Source organism: Apteryx rowi, unplaced genomic scaffold, assembly GCF_003343035.1.
Source record: "Apteryx rowi isolate R43461 unplaced genomic scaffold, aptRow1 scaffold_510, whole genome shotgun sequence".
Classification (NCBI taxonomy): domain Eukaryota; kingdom Metazoa; phylum Chordata; class Aves; order Apterygiformes; family Apterygidae; genus Apteryx; species Apteryx rowi.
In genome coordinates, this window is record NW_020450773.1 from 554,996 (window position 1) to 574,715 (window position 19,720).

A 19,720-nucleotide genomic window follows, 5' to 3' on the forward strand; every position below is an offset into this window, starting at 1 on the left:
ATTACTCATCTGCTCCAGCTGCTTCCAGAGAGCTTTAAAACCCTAACACCAATGGTGCTATTAGCATTATAACTCAGTTCAAGGACAAAAAACTTGCTTGGCTCATTTCTCAGTATTAGCTTCACTATCAAATTTTTAAAAAGAAAATCATTAAAAATAGCTTCTTTTTTTTTTTTTTTTTTAAATAATCTACCACTTAGAAACCTCAGCCTGCTTTTAAAGGAACCAGTTTATCCAAAAGGTAATTTCTGCAGTTTTTAACAGTTTTTAACTTTAAACGTATATTAGCAACTTCTAGAAAGGGGATGTGCCTTCTCTTTTTTTATTCAAAGGACAGAAGGGTTAGAAGTAACTAGCTCTAGATTATACAGCTGTTTTCTTTCAAATGTTTTAAGATGACACATTTGAAGTTAATGACCCATTCAAAAATACAATATCCTATCAAGATAGTTCAAATGTATGCTCATCTTCTTAGATGCCTGTTAAGTATTTTGTTTTTTAACAAGAAATGCTAGGAGCTTCTGCCTCTATATCTGAAATCAATACATTTTATTCTCCGACTTAATGTCTTGGGTGCTTTAGAAAGTATATATAGCCAAACCATCCAGTATAACTGTTAAGCACTTGCGCTGGAAATTCCTGACCAGCCATCTAATTCGTCAAGAACTAGAGGATATTCAGCCCAGTAAAGACAAATCATTTTAGACTTTTTACAGACTAAATTTAAATAACCTACAAGCTCTCCCTTTTTCTGTTTTATTCACTTGGAGAAAAGTCTAAAGATTTTTCCAAAGATTATTGGAAGACCAGCTTTACACAGAAACAGATTAACAGCAGATAAAGATTTATCATTTTCCCCTCAAATCTGAGATGTAACAGCCTCAGCTGAATTCTTTTGGACATCAAAAAGCAGCTTCAGAACCATTCCCAAATTGGCTAGCAATCAGAATCATCAACGCACGCAGCCAGTCACATACATCGGGATGTGAATCAATACTCTTAATTATGATTTTTGAGGACAGAACAAATTCCCTAAAGTCGCAAAGTGATTGGTCGTCCAAGAAATTTCAGTTCTGCCAACATCAAAAGCTAAAGACTGTTGGCAGAGCCACAGATCACTCCCCCCCCCCCCCAATGCCTTTAGGATTCAAAAAGGGAAGAAGAAAGAGTAAGGAAATAAGCATACATGCTACAAAGAAAAGGGAGATGGTAAAAGGCAGGCCCAGCGCTCAGGTTAATGGGTTTGCACCAATACTTGAAGTAGAGGCAGAAAGTACTTCATGAAGATTCAAACATTGCAACAGTCTTGGCTATATAGGTTACAAAAACAATATCAATCTTTTGCCTCCTGTTTCTGGCAGAAAGAGCTAAATTCCCTACAGTGACAACTTACCAGATCCTGAACTGGAGAGAGATGTACTACAAAACAAAAAAAGCTAAGATTTTGTAAATTAGTCTTGGGAAAAAAAAAAAAGTTAAATAAAAAAAGGCTTTTGATTTAAAACTTTTATTTATATACACAAACAGTTTCAGTATCCTGCCATGCATACAGATAACAATTGTACATTTACTGTAAGTCATCTGTGTAAAAGGAAATACACACGAGTACAGCAAAAAGAAATTAGCACACAACAAAAGTGGCGGCAGAAAGAGATTATGTTGATACAGCTATGGCATCACTATTGTTTTCATTCACAACTTATTAGCATATATTTTAAATATTTAGGTCAATAGTAAAGATGCCACCAACTGCAATTCCACATTTGCTGCTGTCTGAACTGTAAAATGGGACAGAAGTGCGACTCCCAGCTGGTGGAAGTCAGGAACCATTGATACAGCCACCATTTTTAAGCAAGTGTAAAAAGTTAGAAAATTGCTTGCCAAATTGGTAAGAATTTAAAATATCAACATAAAATTATAGCTTAAAAATCCACATCCAAAATTGTTACCTTGCTCAGGATAAGGGTAAGTGAGGTATTAAGGAAGCTACCATAAACATGTAGCAAAGTTAGATTTTTATTTTCTTAATTTATATAATGGTGGTGTGAATACATAATTTCTAATCATAGGTGAAGAAGTTACTTTACAACATTAATATTTGTGTTTGTAAGAGGAATAGGACTAAGTATTTTGCGTAACTTGGTGGAAATTAATTCAAGAAGAATTAAGCAGACAAGAATAATTTTGATATAAACCTATCTGACCTAGTTAGTACTCATGGCTCTGCATACTGAATATTAAAGCTTAAAGTACATGTCACACTTCGCAAAAGATTAACAACATAAAAAAGGGCCAGATCACAGCCTTAGCCAAAAATATTTGTACATTAAACTAAAAAAGTAATAGCAATCTACTGGAAGGGCTAAGATTTAATATCTACCTACATAAACAAACACATACTAGGAAGATGGATACAAGTTCTGCTTTAATAGATATACCACCACAAGATGAATTTAGCCTTGAGAAGATCAAATGTACATTGACTACATTAAAAAAAAAAAAAAAAAAAGCAGCAAAGGAAGCATAGCAAAGAGATCAGAGCTGGCTTGAGAATGAGCACGCTAAGACACCAGAGACAGGCTCACAGGGACAAACTGTAGCTGATTTGAGACATACCCTATAAGAAGCTCCTTTGTCTGTTAGCTTTGACAAGCCAAGCAATTGAAATTGAGCACGAAGGAAGGTTAAGCATCTAATTTTTTATTAAATCTCACATTATTTTTCATATTGCCAATACTAAAGATGTAGTAATACAAAATAGAAAACAGAAGAACTTTTGTCTCAACTCAACAAGACAAAGGCATTTACTTAAAAATTAGTTTTCCTCTAACCAAATCCTCATTCTAGTAAATTGGCTATTATGAATTCTCAGAAATAGAATTCCAAAGTTTAATACAGTTAAAACCTGAGCACGGAGTCTCTATTCTAGCCACTAAATTCTATTACACCTTTAAATATGACATACAGGTATACATTCTGTACTACATCTGATAAGAAGGCTAGGATGGTTTTTCAAAGAGAAAAATAAAAATACTAAAGGTAGCCCAAATGTCCACTTAGAAGTCAGGCAGGATTTTGGAGAGCCAAGAAACATTACTGTGCTGTAGATAACAGACATATGTGTGAGAGAAAGTAGGAATATCCCACCAACAAATTTAGAGTGACATTAAAAATAAAGTTACACAAGTTATAAGGCAGGCATTATAATACCCAGTGTAATAACTGTGTTAAAGACAATAAAAACATCACCTGTTTGCTCCCTTCCTGTCTATAGATAAAATAGCTTGAAGTATGAAATGCCTATAGTTGCTGAACTGATTTATCTGCACAAAATGTAGCCATGTATACACTTATCGTTTCCATACACCCACTGGTTTTCTTCATGAACAAAGTGACATCTAAATGTATATCTTATGTAGGAAAACAAGATTGTGATAAGGAAAAGGGACATAATAATTATGTAATAAATAGCTGGGGAAAAAACTGATACAGTAACAGAAAGTAAAAAACAACTGAAGAAAACATTGTTATGTGAATATTTGTCCTCTGATCATCATATTACAAATAGCTACTAATATTTTTTCCCACACCAGAAATGTTTTGCGTTGGCAAGGGTAGTATAAGCAGCACTATTCAACAGAAAATTTATTTTGGTTAAATTTGAGATGTCAAGAAAAAAAAATTGGCTCATAAAGTAGGAGACTCTCAAATATGAAAACATCTATTACATTGAAGTTACTGCAGATTTTTGGATCAAATTTTCTGCTAATACGCACATTATAGTTTTACCTTCATAGGAAATTATACAAAACACTAAGTAGTATACTTACCCACCCACAAAGCAGAGGATATAAAACGCAAAGTAAAATATAGCGAAGGGTCCAAAAGTTATTAGAAAAAGCACAACGCCAAGACTTCCCCATCCCCATATGGAAAGACTGGTCTGAAAACAAGAACACACAGAAGAACAATTAATATGGTATCTGTAAAGTTTTAAATTCTCCAGAGCAGTATTTGTAGTTTCTTAAAATCTTGATACATTTTAACTTGATATGAAATAGAAATTTTGTTTGATGAAATAAATAAGTTCTTTTTATTAAAACGGTATTTTTATTAACTAATATGTGGGCTAGTAGTCCAGTTTAACCAATATTTGAGTATTTTTCTTTCAACTATTAAGTTACCAATCTCTCACTTCGGATGCAAATATTACCCTTTAAAATGTCATTCCCTTTTCTTCTCTGTTCTCATTTTTTGCACTTCTGTTTCTTGAGATCCCTTTTTTTCTGTGAAATTCTCCACTACTTCCAAGAAAAATGCAGACTTTGTAACAGAATGGAAAGAGATTAATACAATCTTGTTTCCACAACCAACTGTGTAATCTTCAACAGACAAGCAATGCCATTTCTTCATTAGATCAAAGCAATTTCAAGACCAAAAAGTGTCCCTGTCTCCAGTCAAGCCATGCACTGGTCAGCAGGTACACCAAACATTTGATACAAGCTTACCTTTATTTTTTTCTTAAAATAAAAGAGGGAAGCTTAAGAAACTCCTTAATAAAACTAACAAATTATCAAGAGTGCTCAAACAATTCTTCAGATTATTTAAATACAAGTCCATTAAAAAAAAAAATTTAATATCAAAAGAAAAAGAGAACCTGGAAAAACTTTTTTTTCAATGTAGGCATTATCATGTTTGTAGGAAACAGATTTTGCTAGTTTGCTCAGCAGACAGGACTGATATTTGGTGGGGGAGAAAAAGGTTTTTTGAAAAAGCATTTTGTGCAGCTGGAGTCAACTGCTAGAGCATCTGTGGTTTTTGGTTTGTTTTTTAAGATGGAAAATAAGATTAAAGTATTTTAATTTAGTAACTTTCACAATCTTATCAAATACTTTTAGGCCTACAGCTGTACTTTTCACCTCTGCTTCAAGCCATGATGTGATAAATATATACTAAATCAGTTCTCCTTAAGGCCAAGTCTTACATCCAACTTCAGATTTACTTATAATCATAAAAAAATCAAGTATGCTATTCCATTACTCTTTTGTACAAACAGGGCTTTAGCGTTCGCAATTAGTTTTTAAATATGCTTATGCATATGTTTATGGCAGACACTTAATTCCTGTAACAAACAAATTATCTTGCACTTACTGTCATGGGAATTTGTTTGTACACAGTTAGGATCACTTTTGTCATGTTTATCAGCAAATACCTGGTAAAAACATTTCTCTGCCTTCGACTACATCCACAACTTCATTCTAACAATGAACAACTTTCAGCGACGCTTTCAGAATTTTCTTTATATGTTAATATCCATCTCCTTCTCCATCCTTCAAAGATTTCCACTACAAAAAAAGTAGTTTGAATTGTACAATAAAATAGGAAAAGGAGTCTATTCTTACTGGCATAGGAGAACAGAACAAATATCAAAGGCTATTAAAAAAATGTGTTTTCGATCACAGATAACGTAACATCATTATCTGCTTTTCATGTCTAAGGAGTAAATTAATTCTAGGATGACGCCTTACATAATTCAGTAGACAAATCTTCACCTGCTCTAGCAGATTCAGCAAAGGTATGAACAAAGCAATGAGATTCAGGTTACTGTGCTGATATAGGTTACAGTGCAAACAATATATACATTCAGGATAATCTGAAAAGCAAGGCAGTGAAGACTGGCCTGAACCAAGCTACAGTAGTTCTGGACTTTCACAATGCTGCAATGCAGTCAACAAAGATTACATAAATTTAATTCAATCTAGTCTATAGTGCAATATGGAAAACATGTTTCAGCCAAGTCCCAAAAGCGTGAAACTGATGATGACAAGTATTTATAGGCCACCAAAACTGTTCCAGCTCTAATGTTCTCAACTTTTCTTTTTTTGTTGTCTAATTTATGCCTTTCCTACCAGTGATCAAACGACACCCTGATGGAAATTCAGACAACTGCTATGTCAACAAGTAACACTATGGAAGTATTTAAATATACTCGTCTTGCAGTTTAACATTTAGAAAATAAGCAGAGATTGAACACCATACTTGCAGGGAGCTCCTTTTTAGTTTTTAAAATGGAGGAGGGTAGAAGCTTAGCTACAATTCTTATTTCTTTGAAGGATCTATTTAGATTTCATGTTTCCACTTTGGGCATTGGATTCAGAAAACGAACTTCCTGACAAAACAGATTTAAGATTTATGGACAATGAAAAGTAATATAACATAAGGCTCCTCCACAAAGCAGCCTCAGTTCTTTTCTGAAAGCAAGACATGAGGCTGCCCAAAACCAAGATCATAGCTTTAAGGAGAGCTGTTTCACAAATGTAAAGGGTAATCACCATAATAAAGTAGGAAGAATTTAATTATTCCAAGTTTAAGGTATATTGAGATGGAATTCTATTTTCTTCCTGATTAGTGTCTTTCCTACTTTGTTCAGTCCTCCCTGTAGCTAGAAAGCTGGATCTCTTAACAAAAAGGCAGCCCTAAATACAATATTCCCATACTCTACCCAATAAAACGTTCTCTCAAGCAAGGTATTTACACTATTCTGTCATCTTGAGTCACACACTGAAGAGAAAGAAGCACCTCTCTCCTTACAGTGCAAAGTCTTTAAGACTGTGTGAATTAGAAACTTTTGAAAAAGCTTATGTTCTGCAGAAAATCTGTCAGAGGCACTGTAAACAGAAGGAAAAAAACCATCCATTTCTACTACTGAACAAAAAGCACCATGCTTGGATACATGCATAGCAAAATTTAGGTCCAACTTGCAAGTGTGGGAATTTTGCATCAACTTTGAGGAATTAAAACTTGAGACTATATTCAAACTATTTGAGAACTAATAGCATCTGAAGTGCCCTCTATCATTTAGTAGTCATCATATTTCAGACTCCTCTACTACACCACCAGTGAAGTATACAGTGACAATACATAAACAGTTCAGAAGTCAGAGGTTTCTTTAAAAGTAATTGCTATGTTTCTTTTCATATTATCCCATTACAAATAAAATAATTTAAAATATAGTCAGTACAAAACAAATATCTTTCAGTTCATGTTTGGCAGCATAACATAAAAAAATATATACAACCCATACAGTTAAAATGCTGAAGAACTGTGCTATGACAAATAAAAATTCTTGGTCATAGTGAGTAGGTGATTTTGTTGATTCATAATAGTAAGTAAATGCAGATAAACTGTATTTTCAGGGGAAAAGGAGGGCAAGTGATGGGACATTAATCTAAAGAAAATGTGGCAACTACAACAATAAAATGACATGAACTTCCATTAGAAGTTTACCTTACAACATGTAAAGAAAATTCCTCTAATTTATGTCCCCAGAAATACACTTGTTTTAAAACTTCTGCAGAGTACTACAAGCAACAGGGAATATACACACAGAAGACAATGATTAGTTGTTGTTTTTTTTTTTTTAATCAAAAAAATCAGTATATCAAAATATCAGGATATTTAATGGTACTATTCAAAAAAGTTTAAGTTCTAAATGTGGGATAAACATTCTACCTGACTTAACAAAATTCATTAAACTGGATAGCAGGATTTGTATTCAGAGTTGGATGAAGGCAGAATTATCAAAGAAAGTTCTTATTCTAAAAGATAAAACAGTGACCTTTTGTCCTATGCTCTATTTTTGCAATTGAGCGTATGGCTACAGAGATTCAAATCTCATTTGGTATTTTAATAGGATTTCTTAAAACTTGCACAACTTGGTACACCATACTAAGTACAACAGATACTGGCCCAATTCTTGCATGCTTCAGATAAGTGGTGTATAATCTTACTAATTCAAAAGGCATTCAAAAGGATCTAGTCATCAGAACAGTCCCATTTCAGCTGGCTGAAAATAAAATTTCCCTTAGTGCTTTTCAAAAGGACTCTACCAATACGACTCACAGACAAAACTGAAGACACTGTTTAAATTTCCTTTTAAAACACTACGACATTAAAATCAGCTATTAAAAGCAAGGAAAGTCCAAACATTACACTAATTTAAGTTCTGCAGCACTTTCTATTAAGTTTGTACTAACCAAATGCATACTACGGAACTAGTTAGAGTACTTAAATTCAAAATCCTCTACCTAAAGTCAACCAAATGTTGCAGGCAAAGTTTTTTGTTTGTTTGTTTGTTTGTTTGAAGATAGTTATAAGAGATTTACAGAAACTCTGTCTAGACTTACTAAAGTTAACTGTAAGATGAATGGTTGTCATTCCTGACAGAAAGAACAAGCTGGTCTTCTGAAGAGATGGTATATGCTGGCTTTGAAGTAGCGGATATCCAGACCCTTTAAAAAAAGCCGATATGCCTTATGCTGGAAGGGCAAACTTCGTAACTGAACTGTCATACTACCAGCTACTGACTTTCCAGACAGCTACCTAGACTCTGAGAGATACTTAAGGCATTAATCCTTCAGCATACATGTGTATATATATATATTGTATGTGTATAAATATGCTCGCACAGGGAAAGGATCTTTATTCCAAATCACTAGTGGGTTCCCCCTCATCAGTTCTAGCCACATTTGCACTAGTACACACACCACAGGTCAGCCCCACCATCACCACTTCTGATCTGTCATGTCCAAAGTCATATGAAGAAAAATTTCTGTACGGTATTGGTAAGATCATACACACAAAGAGCTAACATAGCCTCATATTTCCACTTAATAGTTTTCCTCTCATGTTATGGGCTTGCTTTAACAAATAAACGTTAAATACAGTGAAGGGCTGGCAGTAATTTAGTATGCATGCAGGTTTCCATATTATGATTTACTAGTTATGAATTAGCTAGACCATCTTGCAGTCAAATCAACGGGAGCCTGGCAAGGATTCAATGTACCAACAATCACAACCATAGCAATGAGTTAACCCAGTGACAAATGTATCTATGTCTTACTATACTTCAAAGTAGTTTCAATAGGTTTCTTGTTCACTTAATCCAGCTGATGAGCTTTCAGAGCTTTGCCTCTGTTCCATCCTTAAGCAAAACCCTCACCCTTGATACGGCTTTCACCAAAAAGATTATCTGAGGTAAGTATAGCCTTGCTCTGTTGGGATTTGAACTGGTGCTGTCAATTTTGGTTTGCAGCTGCAACTGATAGATACGTAACTGTTTCTAGTTTAGAGTCAAATACTGCTACTTCAGCTAACCAGCCTCTAGATACTCCTTTTCTCCTCTTCCCCTTTGCCACTAAGCAGCGGACACTCTCTCCTTCTTGTGAAACCCTGGATGCTACTTCACTCCCACTCCAATCCAACCTGTTCCCAGCACTTGGCTCTCCTCATGTTTACGTGCGTGTGTGTGTAAACCACAAATTGTGGTTTCACATTTGGTGACAGGGTCCATATGGCGGGGTGGGGGAAGGCACAACATTAAGACAAAAAGGCTGGGCTCTGGAATCATCTACCTGTCAGTCTTAAAACTTCAGCAGAATTCGCCTTAAATCTCATAGCTATAGTATCTGAAAGGCCTGTACAACTTCTGATGAGTCATTTGAGATTGTGTTTAAATGACCCCATTTCAATGAGCACATTATTCTGTTGCAACCACTAAATTAGAAAATAAAAACATGCTTCTTTACTTGCTTCTTTAAAGTGTGAACCGCAAGTCTTTCCCTGTGTACATCCAATTACGTTTCTCCACTGACATTTAAACAATGGCATTAGCTGACATTTCTCTAACTAGACATTGATAAGCAAACTATTCTGTCATCTGGGTAGTTTAAACTTTTTTTTTTTTCTAAATACTGTGTTTTGCCAAACATACTTAATGCTACCTGGGGGCTCACATTAAAAAATAAAAATAAAAAATTGTCAAGGATTGCATATACAGCAGATGTCAAGTTTAATTTTCTGTTAATTCCACACGTCTGCCTTTTAATGTGACTTCCAATTTTGAGTGTAAATGGAATTTGTTCACCTATATACCTTTCTATAATTAAGGCAAGTGTCATTTTTGTCAAGTGATTAGGAACATTATTTTAGGATTCAAATTACTGTCTTCACTAGTGTGACAAGCAGAATTGGAAAGCTGTATTAACTGGAGCAACAATTTCATCTACAGTGAAATTGTTATGCTACACTGCTAGGAGAAATATTTAACAAGTGTGAAATAAACCATTAACATCTTTGTTGTTACATTCTTACTATATGCCAAAGTTATAGCAATCAAGACAAAGCCATGTCAAGTGGAGTTTCAGAACTATTCTTTCTTCTTCAGGTCTATTCTTTTAACTTCTTCTTCCACACTTTTCTCTCCTTCCCCCCAAAAGATGAGGCAAAATAAAATCCTAAGATCCATTCCTATTTCCAGCTATGTAAAAATAATTGTAGTGAGTCTATAAAACAATTTATTGTAGCACTCACAAGAAAACTCTTCAAATTTTTTTTAAGAAGAGAAGAAATTTTATATAGTCTATTTTGCTTTTATTGATCTAAGTTTAGATTTATTTTTTCCAAAGTAAGCCTAAAATACTGAAGGATATAAATATAAGTTAATCATCTTTTAAATAAAAAGTATTAAGCAATTATCTTGGATGTCAAGTTTAAGAAGTCAAGCCACCTAACAATTTCTTCTGAATAATTGCAGTATTCCTGTTGATCTCTCCAGGTTACACAGGCTGAAAACTGCTAAATAAGAATCCATCTGTCCTCTCTTTACCTCATCTCGCCCTTCGCTGCTCAACAGATGCTTTGTATGTCAAATGGTTTAATGGACTAACAATTGGATTAATCCAAGAGCAATAATGTCTAACTGTAGTTAGCTTGGATTTTGCTGCTGCCTCTCACACTGCTCAAGATAGAAAAGCTTTCGAGATCATTTTCCCCTACCCTCCCTCACACTTACATAAGCTGGTCTGACAAAGCTTGTATGGACAGCTAGTAACTTTTGATTTATATCCTAAAACCACAATTACTGCACTGTTTCTACAATTCATAAGCTCATTTTTAAGTGTGAGCCTTTAAATGAAAATATATTTTAACATGTTCATGAAGTGCATACATACTGTACCTTTAGTTTAACACTAACTAAAAAGTTTGGAAGCTGCTTTGTACATTTTATGTCAACTTCAGTTTTCATTCAAATAGAGATCAACAAAATCTATTACTGAAATAGAAATGGACTCTTTGTTATATTCAGATTATTAAGGTAAAAATGGCAAAACTACAGTCTAATATAATCAATTTGTGCAATAAAGCTGATGAAGAAAAAGAACCGTCTTCTGACTAACACTGGTAATTGCACTGCCAGAAATGGTAAATATTTTCAACGTCAAACTTAGCTCGCAAGCTCAAAAAACAGAGTATGAACTCAGCCTGGGAGTCAAGAGTCCAGCTTTTTTCCCTTTCTCGCACGTGCTCCACCAGCATTACTGATAACAAAATGAAATTATGAAGGTTTTTTTAATTTGTTATTAAATTAAACAGTCCTTTATTTTTCCTAACAGCACAAATAACTTTTTTATCGTGCAGGAGAACCAACAGAATGGGAAAGGAAACTTCATTTCATGTAATTTATTTTGAGAGTGGAATCTAACTGGGGAGGCGGGGAGGAACACACAGATCACCTCCACAGAGGCACAGACACACACCCCTTCTAATCACATGCTTGCATTAAAACCCTAATTTAAAAGGATATGGGGTTTTGGTCATGTTTAGAGGAAGCACTTGAACATCTTGGAAACAGGAATGGAAATAGGAGATACAATCAGTTTCAGCTACTTTTCTAAATCTAATAGTAAGTGACATACTTCAAGTCATTTTTAAGTAATCCTTTAACTTTATAACAATCCACACCAATAAACTAACTTAGATGCAAGTCAAAAGTACAGAACACAGACAAGAAGAATCAAAACATGTTGGATCACCTTAGCTACATTCTACCCCTTTATGCGAGACAAAAAAAATAATCCTTCTAACTCAAGCTTGAATTCAAGCCACTGAAATAAGCTTATACTATACTAGAACTGTCCTACATTCAGTCTCTGGATAAACAGATTACATCTATTTCAGGTTCTGCTAGTGCTTTTACTCTGGGAAGGGGCACGGGGGAAGCCCCAAGAATCTTTATCAATTAAGAAGCCTGTTTTCTTAAATCGCTAAAAATAGTGATGTGACATGTTCTTTAATCAAGAAACCATGTTACTGCATATTTTGTTCCTGATTTATGGTTAATCAGCATTTAGGCTTTTTACCTTCTTGCCTAACTTCCCTGCAAGGAGTTACTTCAAAGTTCATTTCAGCAATTTTTTTTCTTTCAGTTCTAAATCTGATCCTACTAAATGAATCCAGAGATGTATCAATTCTGTTCCTGGTACAATTTGCATCCCTTAAGATTCTCAAGATTTCTCTCAACAACAATCAGCCTCTCACCATAACAATCAGCTTTAGTAGACCATCTCTTCACATCCTATCTACTTGAAAACTTGCAGGCGGAGCTCAGGGCTATCATAGAAAGTCACATAAGGCATGTTTTTAAAAAGTTTTCTTCAGAAGTTAACAGCTATGCTTTCTGAAGATAAAATTTCATTAGTTTTGAGCTCACGGTACACACTAGCAATAACTTCAACTACATAGCCTCTCTGCCAAGCAATAAGTAGCCGCTGAACACAAATCTCTACTAAACTGCCCAGTTTATTCCATTATCCATATCAGCTTATACCTACTAATAAAAACAAAAAATACATATATAAACAGCACAGCATACGGCCAACTGCTAAAAGGCAGCCAATTCTTGTCCAAGATCTTAAGAGAGGGAGGAGAAAGTAGAGAGATGAGTTATAAGAGTTCAGACRAACAACAATTACTTTTCTTAAAAAGCAACCAGTACTTCTTTTATGAAGATACCACAGAGAATTTCTCAACAATTGCTACATGAAAATAAATAATTTTTTTTAATGAGAAAAGCTTCCAACACAGCATTTGTTGTCTTTTCTCTGCTTCTTTATTAACACATGCCTACTTGAATAGGTTAATGTTGTAGATGTCCATAATGTGGCTAATTTGGCATAACTTCAGTGCTGCTCCTGAAAGATGAAGAGCTGAGGAAAGGGAAAGAGTACGCGTTCCCTGACTCTCTGCCCCCAGCTGTTCCAGAACTACATGTGTGGCCACATGCTGAACATCATCACAGAACTGACCCAGCTGAAAATAACTGATTTTTTTTTTTAATTTTACTGCCAGATGAATCTGGACCTGCCAATTCTGCGATCCAGTTCACAGTATGACTGCAGGAATGCTACTGCTAGCATTAGAGAACAGATGGGAATGAGCTGGTAGGGTGGAAACCAACAGATTAGTGTAAGGGATGACAGTTTACACTACAGAGGGAGAAATTCAGATTATTTATCATCCTCCTCTGTGCAACGCAGAGATTCACTTGCTTCCTCCAAGACATGCTCTACCCTTACACATTTTGAAATGATTTGTCAGATGATGACTTCTCAGTTTCTTTAGTGACAGTGTTAAATTTCAAAGAAAAAAAATCTTATTCTACATAATGGATAGGATATGTAGTACCCACCATTAAGATACCTTTCTAAGACATAAAAGTATATACCACAGATGCATTTAAAACCCATTGGAATTATAACATGGGATGTGTACATACTAAACTATTAAGAACTGCAAAATAAATCTTCTCTTATAGCCGCAAAATTTTTTTTGATTATCAAGCAACCATAACTCAAGAGTGAAAGCCAACAGCTCCAAAGATGTGAATGATTCAGTGATCGCACTAAATACAATTTAGTATAGTTTAGGAAAAAAATAAATCAAATGCCAATAGAAGTATCTACAAACAGATATTCTCAAGCAAGCTTCTTATACATGAAGTCTCTTCTAAACAGAAGGTGGATAAACCATACTTTTAATGACTTATTTGCAGGAAGCATACTTTATTATGATTTAAAATTGTATACACACACACACACAGACACAGTTACTCCAGTACTTTAAGTTTACTGTTGAAAGATGTTGAAAGATGTAGTCATAACTTCTGAATAATCTTTCAGTACCCTGGCTTTTGTAGACTCTAAAATTAGCCACATTAAAAGTTTGTTCATTTCATTAACCAGCTGGTTATTATTTTAAAACTGTTATTTGCTACCTCAAGCACAACTTTCAGAGTCCTCTGAAATACAATATTCATTTTCACAGCTAACTTAAAGGTGACACCCCCTTGGATGCAGGGTTTACATAGCAGTACTTACTGGGCTTTTCTGTTTGTTTGTTTTTAAGTAGTAGATAATTTAAAGATTTCCAAACAAAGAACTCTCCTTATCTAGAAGAAAGTTACTTTAAAATATTAAGTTAGTGGCATAACTTTAGGGTGTTTTATCTGAGTCTAGGCTAAATATAAAGAGATATTCTAATTGTCTTATTAGGTCAGGTTATAAATGTAAAGGAATACAAGTAAAAGAAGATAATGGGAATTATCTATCATAATTGCTAGAAGGATTTCTCCAGAAATAGACACACTCAATGAGCAGGAAAATTAATTTCTACATTGTCCCTGGTGGTCAAGGTTGTTATCTCTAACTGCAGTCATTTGTATCACACCTCTTCATGGGATTATTTTGGTAATTGAAATCATGTGGTTAAAAGACACCCCCCCACCTCATTCACCTCCCTCCCAGTAAAAAAATGCCCTTTTTTCTTTATTCAAATGAAGGAGGAAAACTATAAACATTAGTGCTGAGAAAGGAAAACCACTTTAAGCTTCTTAGCTGCTCTGCTGTAATGTCAAATCGCACCTTGACTATAGGTAGTACTGTAACCCATACTAAGGAATGGAGTCAAGAAAGCTGAAGCTCAGCTGGAGCTGAACAGCAACAGAAAAGACTTCTCGAAGTACATTAGCAGCATAAGGGCATCTTCAAGAAGGGCAAGAAGGTAGGCCAGTCAGCCTCACCTCAGTCCCCAGGAAGGTTATGGAAAAAAATCTTAGAAGTCATTTCTCAACACATGAAAGACAAGAAGGTGATTGAGAGCAACTATCATGGATTTATCAAAGGCAAATCACACCTGACCAACCTGATTGCTTTCTACGATGAGGTGATTGCTGCTGAGGACAAGGGGAGGGCTCTGGATGTTGTATACCTTGCGTTTATCAAGGCCTTCAACACAGTATCCCATAGTCTCCTTATCACACAATTCATGAGATATGGGCCGGACAAGCACACAGATAAGGTTGGTGTAAAATTGACTGGACTGCTGGACTCAGAGAGATGTGATCAGTGGTGCAAAGTTCAGCTGGCAGCCACTAACTAGTGGGGACCATCAGGGATCAATGCAGGGACTAACACTGTTTAACTTCTTCATTAACAACATGGATGATGGGACAGAGCACATTCTCAGTAAGTCTGCACACAACACCAAACTGGGGGAAGCGCTCAATACGCTGGAGGGCAGGGCTGCTGTTCAGAGAGACCTGGACAGGCTCAAGTAATGGTCTGACAGGAACCTTCATGAAGTTCAACAAAAACAAATGCAGTCTTACATTGGGGGTGGAAGAACCCCATGCAACATACAGGCTGGAGCCAACTGTCGGGGAATCCACTCAACAGAAGGATCCAGGGATCCCAGTGAACAACAGCTGAATATACATCAGCAGGGTGCTCTTGCAGCAAAGAACAGGAGCAGCATCCTGGACTGTATCAGCAAGAGTGTAGCCAGCAGGTCCAGGGGAGTGATCCTTCCCCTCTATTTGGACTTGGGAGACTACATCTGGAGTACTGTGTCCAGTTTTGGACTCCCTGTTACAAGACAGACATGGAAATGGAGTGGGTCCAGTGGAGGGCCACCAAGTTGGCCAGGGGACTACAGCACATGTCCTGTGAGGAGAGGCTGCAAGGAAAAATATTTTTACTGGAGTGTGGTCAAATTCTGGAATGGATGCTCAAACAGGTTATGGAATCTCCATCCTTAGAGATGTTCAAAACTCAACTAGGCAAGTCCTCGAGCAAACTAAACTAATTAGACCCGTTTTGTGCAAGGTGTTGGACTAGATGACCTCCAAAGGCCCCTTCCAACCTGTATTATTCTATGACACTATGATTCTAGGACTGAATCAGGACTATTTACTGATAGTTCCCCAATTATTTTTTTCCCCTTTTTTAAAGTATGCAGTGCTCTTTAACTAGTATGATAATTAAACTACAAAATGTAATGGATGTAAGAAGAAAGGCACCTCAAAGAAAATCAGAGTATGCACCACTAAGAAGCCAAGTCTCCAGTAGCAACATAAAGAATAGGTCACAAGTTGCAAGTACAGTGCATTTTTAAGAAGAAACTTAAATCCACTGACAGAATACAAGAACCTTCTTCTCAAGGTTGTGATGTTATTCCACTATTTCCTTCTTAAGTTTAAACTTACTATAGTTTTTAAAATGCTGTTTTTCTCCAGTTAAAAAAAAAAAAACAAAACAAAACAGCAACCCTGGTACAACTACAACTACAATTTCACTACAAATACCCAGTAGCCTCTGAGATTACATCTGAACTCTAACAAGGCTAAACTTCCTATGAAACATGCTTACTGGATGAAGACAGGTTAAAGTAACTGTGAAAACAGATGTTGTAACAGAATGACAAAAGCCTTTACAAAGCTAGAGTAATCATCAAAACTTCCAGTTCCTTACAACTGTTTTTCTGGACAGAATATCATTCAGCTGTATAAAATGAAGTAAGAGAAAAAGAACAGTTCAGTGTCGCCGAATTATTCAGTAACACACAATATTGGAAGAAAACTGCAATTTTTACAACCAGCTATTGATGCCTAATTCTTGGTAGACTGGACAGTGACTGACAATAAAGCAGCATTTTGAGAGTACAGCAAAAATGTCCTTATTTAAGGGTTAAGTAAAATTTCTCTCACTTTGTGCTTGGAGAGGAAAGGCATGAAAAGATGAAAATGCTTCTTTCTACAGACTTGTAGCTTACACTAAGGTAAATACTCTTCCCTTTCCTCATAGGGGCTAAGAAACAGAGGTCAGCATCTTAGTACAGTAGCCAATGGAGCAGTTATAGCACACAAGCTGCCCTGAAGCCTCATCTGTCACATGCCACTTCCAAGGATGCCCCTGTCAGTTAACTAAAATAAATACACATAAATAACATACAGGAACTCATGTGCATATCAGGTCAGACAATGACTTTTTTTACCTATCCTCCTCATCATAAGATACATGAGACTGATACGTGTCCAGTCACATAATCACATAATATACACATCTGCTCAAATGATACGATTTGCTAATGAAGTTGTTCAGTAGGTGTGAATATGTTCTTATTTGATACAGACACTGTAATTTAAGGCAAATGGAATAAGCTGACCTACTCACACAATGGTTCCTCGCAGAGACACTAGAGTGTTTGTCTGTAAGTAACTATACCATGCTATCCCGAGTTTCTTCACTATGCAGGTGATTTGACAACCCTAGTCATCCATCACCAACCCCCATCCCCCAGATAAGAGACAGTATTCTGTGTTAAGAAATTTTACTAAGCTTGCTACCATTTAATACTTTCCAGAACCTTCAACCATACTAAAATACACTATTTTATATTTTATTACTTTCCTGTCTTTGCCTTAAGAATTTACCCACTTTGGAAGTATTTTATGGTGATTAAAACAGAGTCAGGAACATTTTAGAACTCCATTAAAAATATATTCTATTTTCTGTCACAATGACAAATCCAAGGAAAATTCTTCCAACACCCACGTACACATTCCGTCATCAGTTCTGACTATGTGGATGAATTTCATGTCACAAAATTCCTGAGACAGTCTTTGTCTCTTCACAAAACTTACACCAAAAGATGGCTCCAAGAGCATCTGGTCAGCTTCATCTCGGTTATGCCTACATTAACAAGAAATATGGCACAACAGAAACAGATCAGTGGGCCAAAGCAGGTGATGCCAAGGCTCCATACATCTCCATTACAAGCAGCATGGGGGGGGTTACCAAAAAATAGATTTGGTCTGTTCTCCCGGGATAGACAGGTCTATTTCCCCCGTGGTTTGAAATTATCTGAAAGAAACTTATCCTGCCAGCCTCTCCTTCCATGGCTACAAGCCCCTCTACAAAGGGCTGTCCTTTTCTGTTTTACAAAGGTGATTATAGTATGTAAACACATACAACACGCTCAGCCACCCAAAGTATATGGGGTGAATGGCTATAGCAGTTCTTCTTGGAAGACACCCTGAGTCTGCTTTCCAGACCTCCTTTTCCCCAACACGAGACAACCAGCAAAAGATATAAAATTTGCAGATGCAGACAGGCATCACAGAAGCTGTCTTCTGTGGGCTGGCAACATGACTTTTCAATGACTGCATAAAGTCTGACGACCACATCCCTCTTTTCAGACAAGTGGCCATCACTTTGCGGAGTCTTGAAAACCCAGCAACCAACCAAGCTTGAAATGGGCAAAACAGTGGTTGAGCTCATGCTCCAAGTCCTCTTCCTTTTGGATAGGGACACTGCAGTGCAGGGACACTGCAGTGCACGGACACTGACAAAGTCATCCAGGTCTCTGCTTTCTATAGGCTTCCCAGCAACTGACAGAATCAACATTCCCACCAGGTGCCCAGCCCACTGGAAAACAGCTATAGCTACATAAATCACAAGGGCTACCACATAGTTGTTACACAGATCTAATGAATTACAATACTTGACATCTCAGCAGGCCCCATTAAAAGGGTTCATGACATGTCTTCTACTCTTCTGCCCTCAGACTCAAAGTGAAAGCTGGCAGCTTCTTTCTAAGCAGGACCATTAGGGGCACTGAACTGTACATCTGCACCCTGGAAGATGATGCATTCCTTATTCCTGTGGGTCCTGAGGCTTTATCCAAGCCAAAGAGTCCATGCCTAGCTTAACATGACCTTATCAAATGTAGAATGGAAGTCAAACTTGCATTTGGCTGTTTCACAGCAAGGTAGCAGGCCCTGCATACAGACTTTATATGATCCTCAATACCTTCTGAAACAAGAGTGCCTGTTCTGCAAAAGTAGAGATTATCTCTCCAACCAGACTGGAATAGTGATGACCAGTTTCTTTGGCAGCTGTAGGTACAGCCTTCAATGCCCTCTGTAAGTAGCTGAGGCTCCTAGCAGGGCATGTACATGAAGGATATTATTTATTCCTTTATTAATAAGGATTGCAAACATGCCAAATATTTGGGAAGGGTAAAGGAGAAAAGTGATGAAGTGTTATAGGAATATTAATAAAATATTCCCAGGCTTTCTGCCTCCTGTCTTTAATATCCCCTTTCCCAATCCCTCCTTCAATCCTTAAGACTTGTCTGCTTCACCCACTCACTTCCAAGTGACATCTGATTCTCCAACAATTTTGGGAAAGGATGGTTATTCTGTGTCTCTCTCTCCTGCTCCTCCATGTGCTTTCAATTTTTCCTGAATACTGTCATTGGCAAAACCATTTTGTTTGCTGCATACACAACCCTTAAGAAACTTCACAGGCCTTGGCTCAAGTGATTTGCTACATAACACTGCCGACAGGTGCTGCACTGCGTAGCTCAGAAGGAAACATGTATGTGTAAGTAGGGAGGAGCCACCTACAATCTCTTCCAAGGCTCCGTCCATGCGGCCCCTACATAAGCCAAGAGCCTGTTAGCTCTGTTGAGTATCCTTGATGAACCTTTTGGCCTCAGTGGTCTTCCTCTCCTCTACTGAGCACAATCTTGGTTTGGAGGT

At 36.5% G+C, this 19,720-nt stretch overlaps 1 protein-coding gene across 4 annotated transcripts in view; it reads right to left on the reverse strand.

Moving 5' to 3' along the window:
* SNX13 (sorting nexin 13) overlaps positions 1–19,720 on the reverse strand; it is a 77,543-nt gene that overhangs the window by 49,047 nt on the left and 8,776 nt on the right. For all 4 annotated transcript variants that reach the window (XM_026080177.1, XM_026080178.1, XM_026080176.1 and 1 more), the window contains exon 2: positions 3,831–3,943. In XM_026080177.1, coding sequence (XP_025935962.1) covers positions 3,831–3,943 — 113 coding nt within the window. The remainder of the gene's footprint in view (positions 1–3,830; positions 3,944–19,720) is intronic.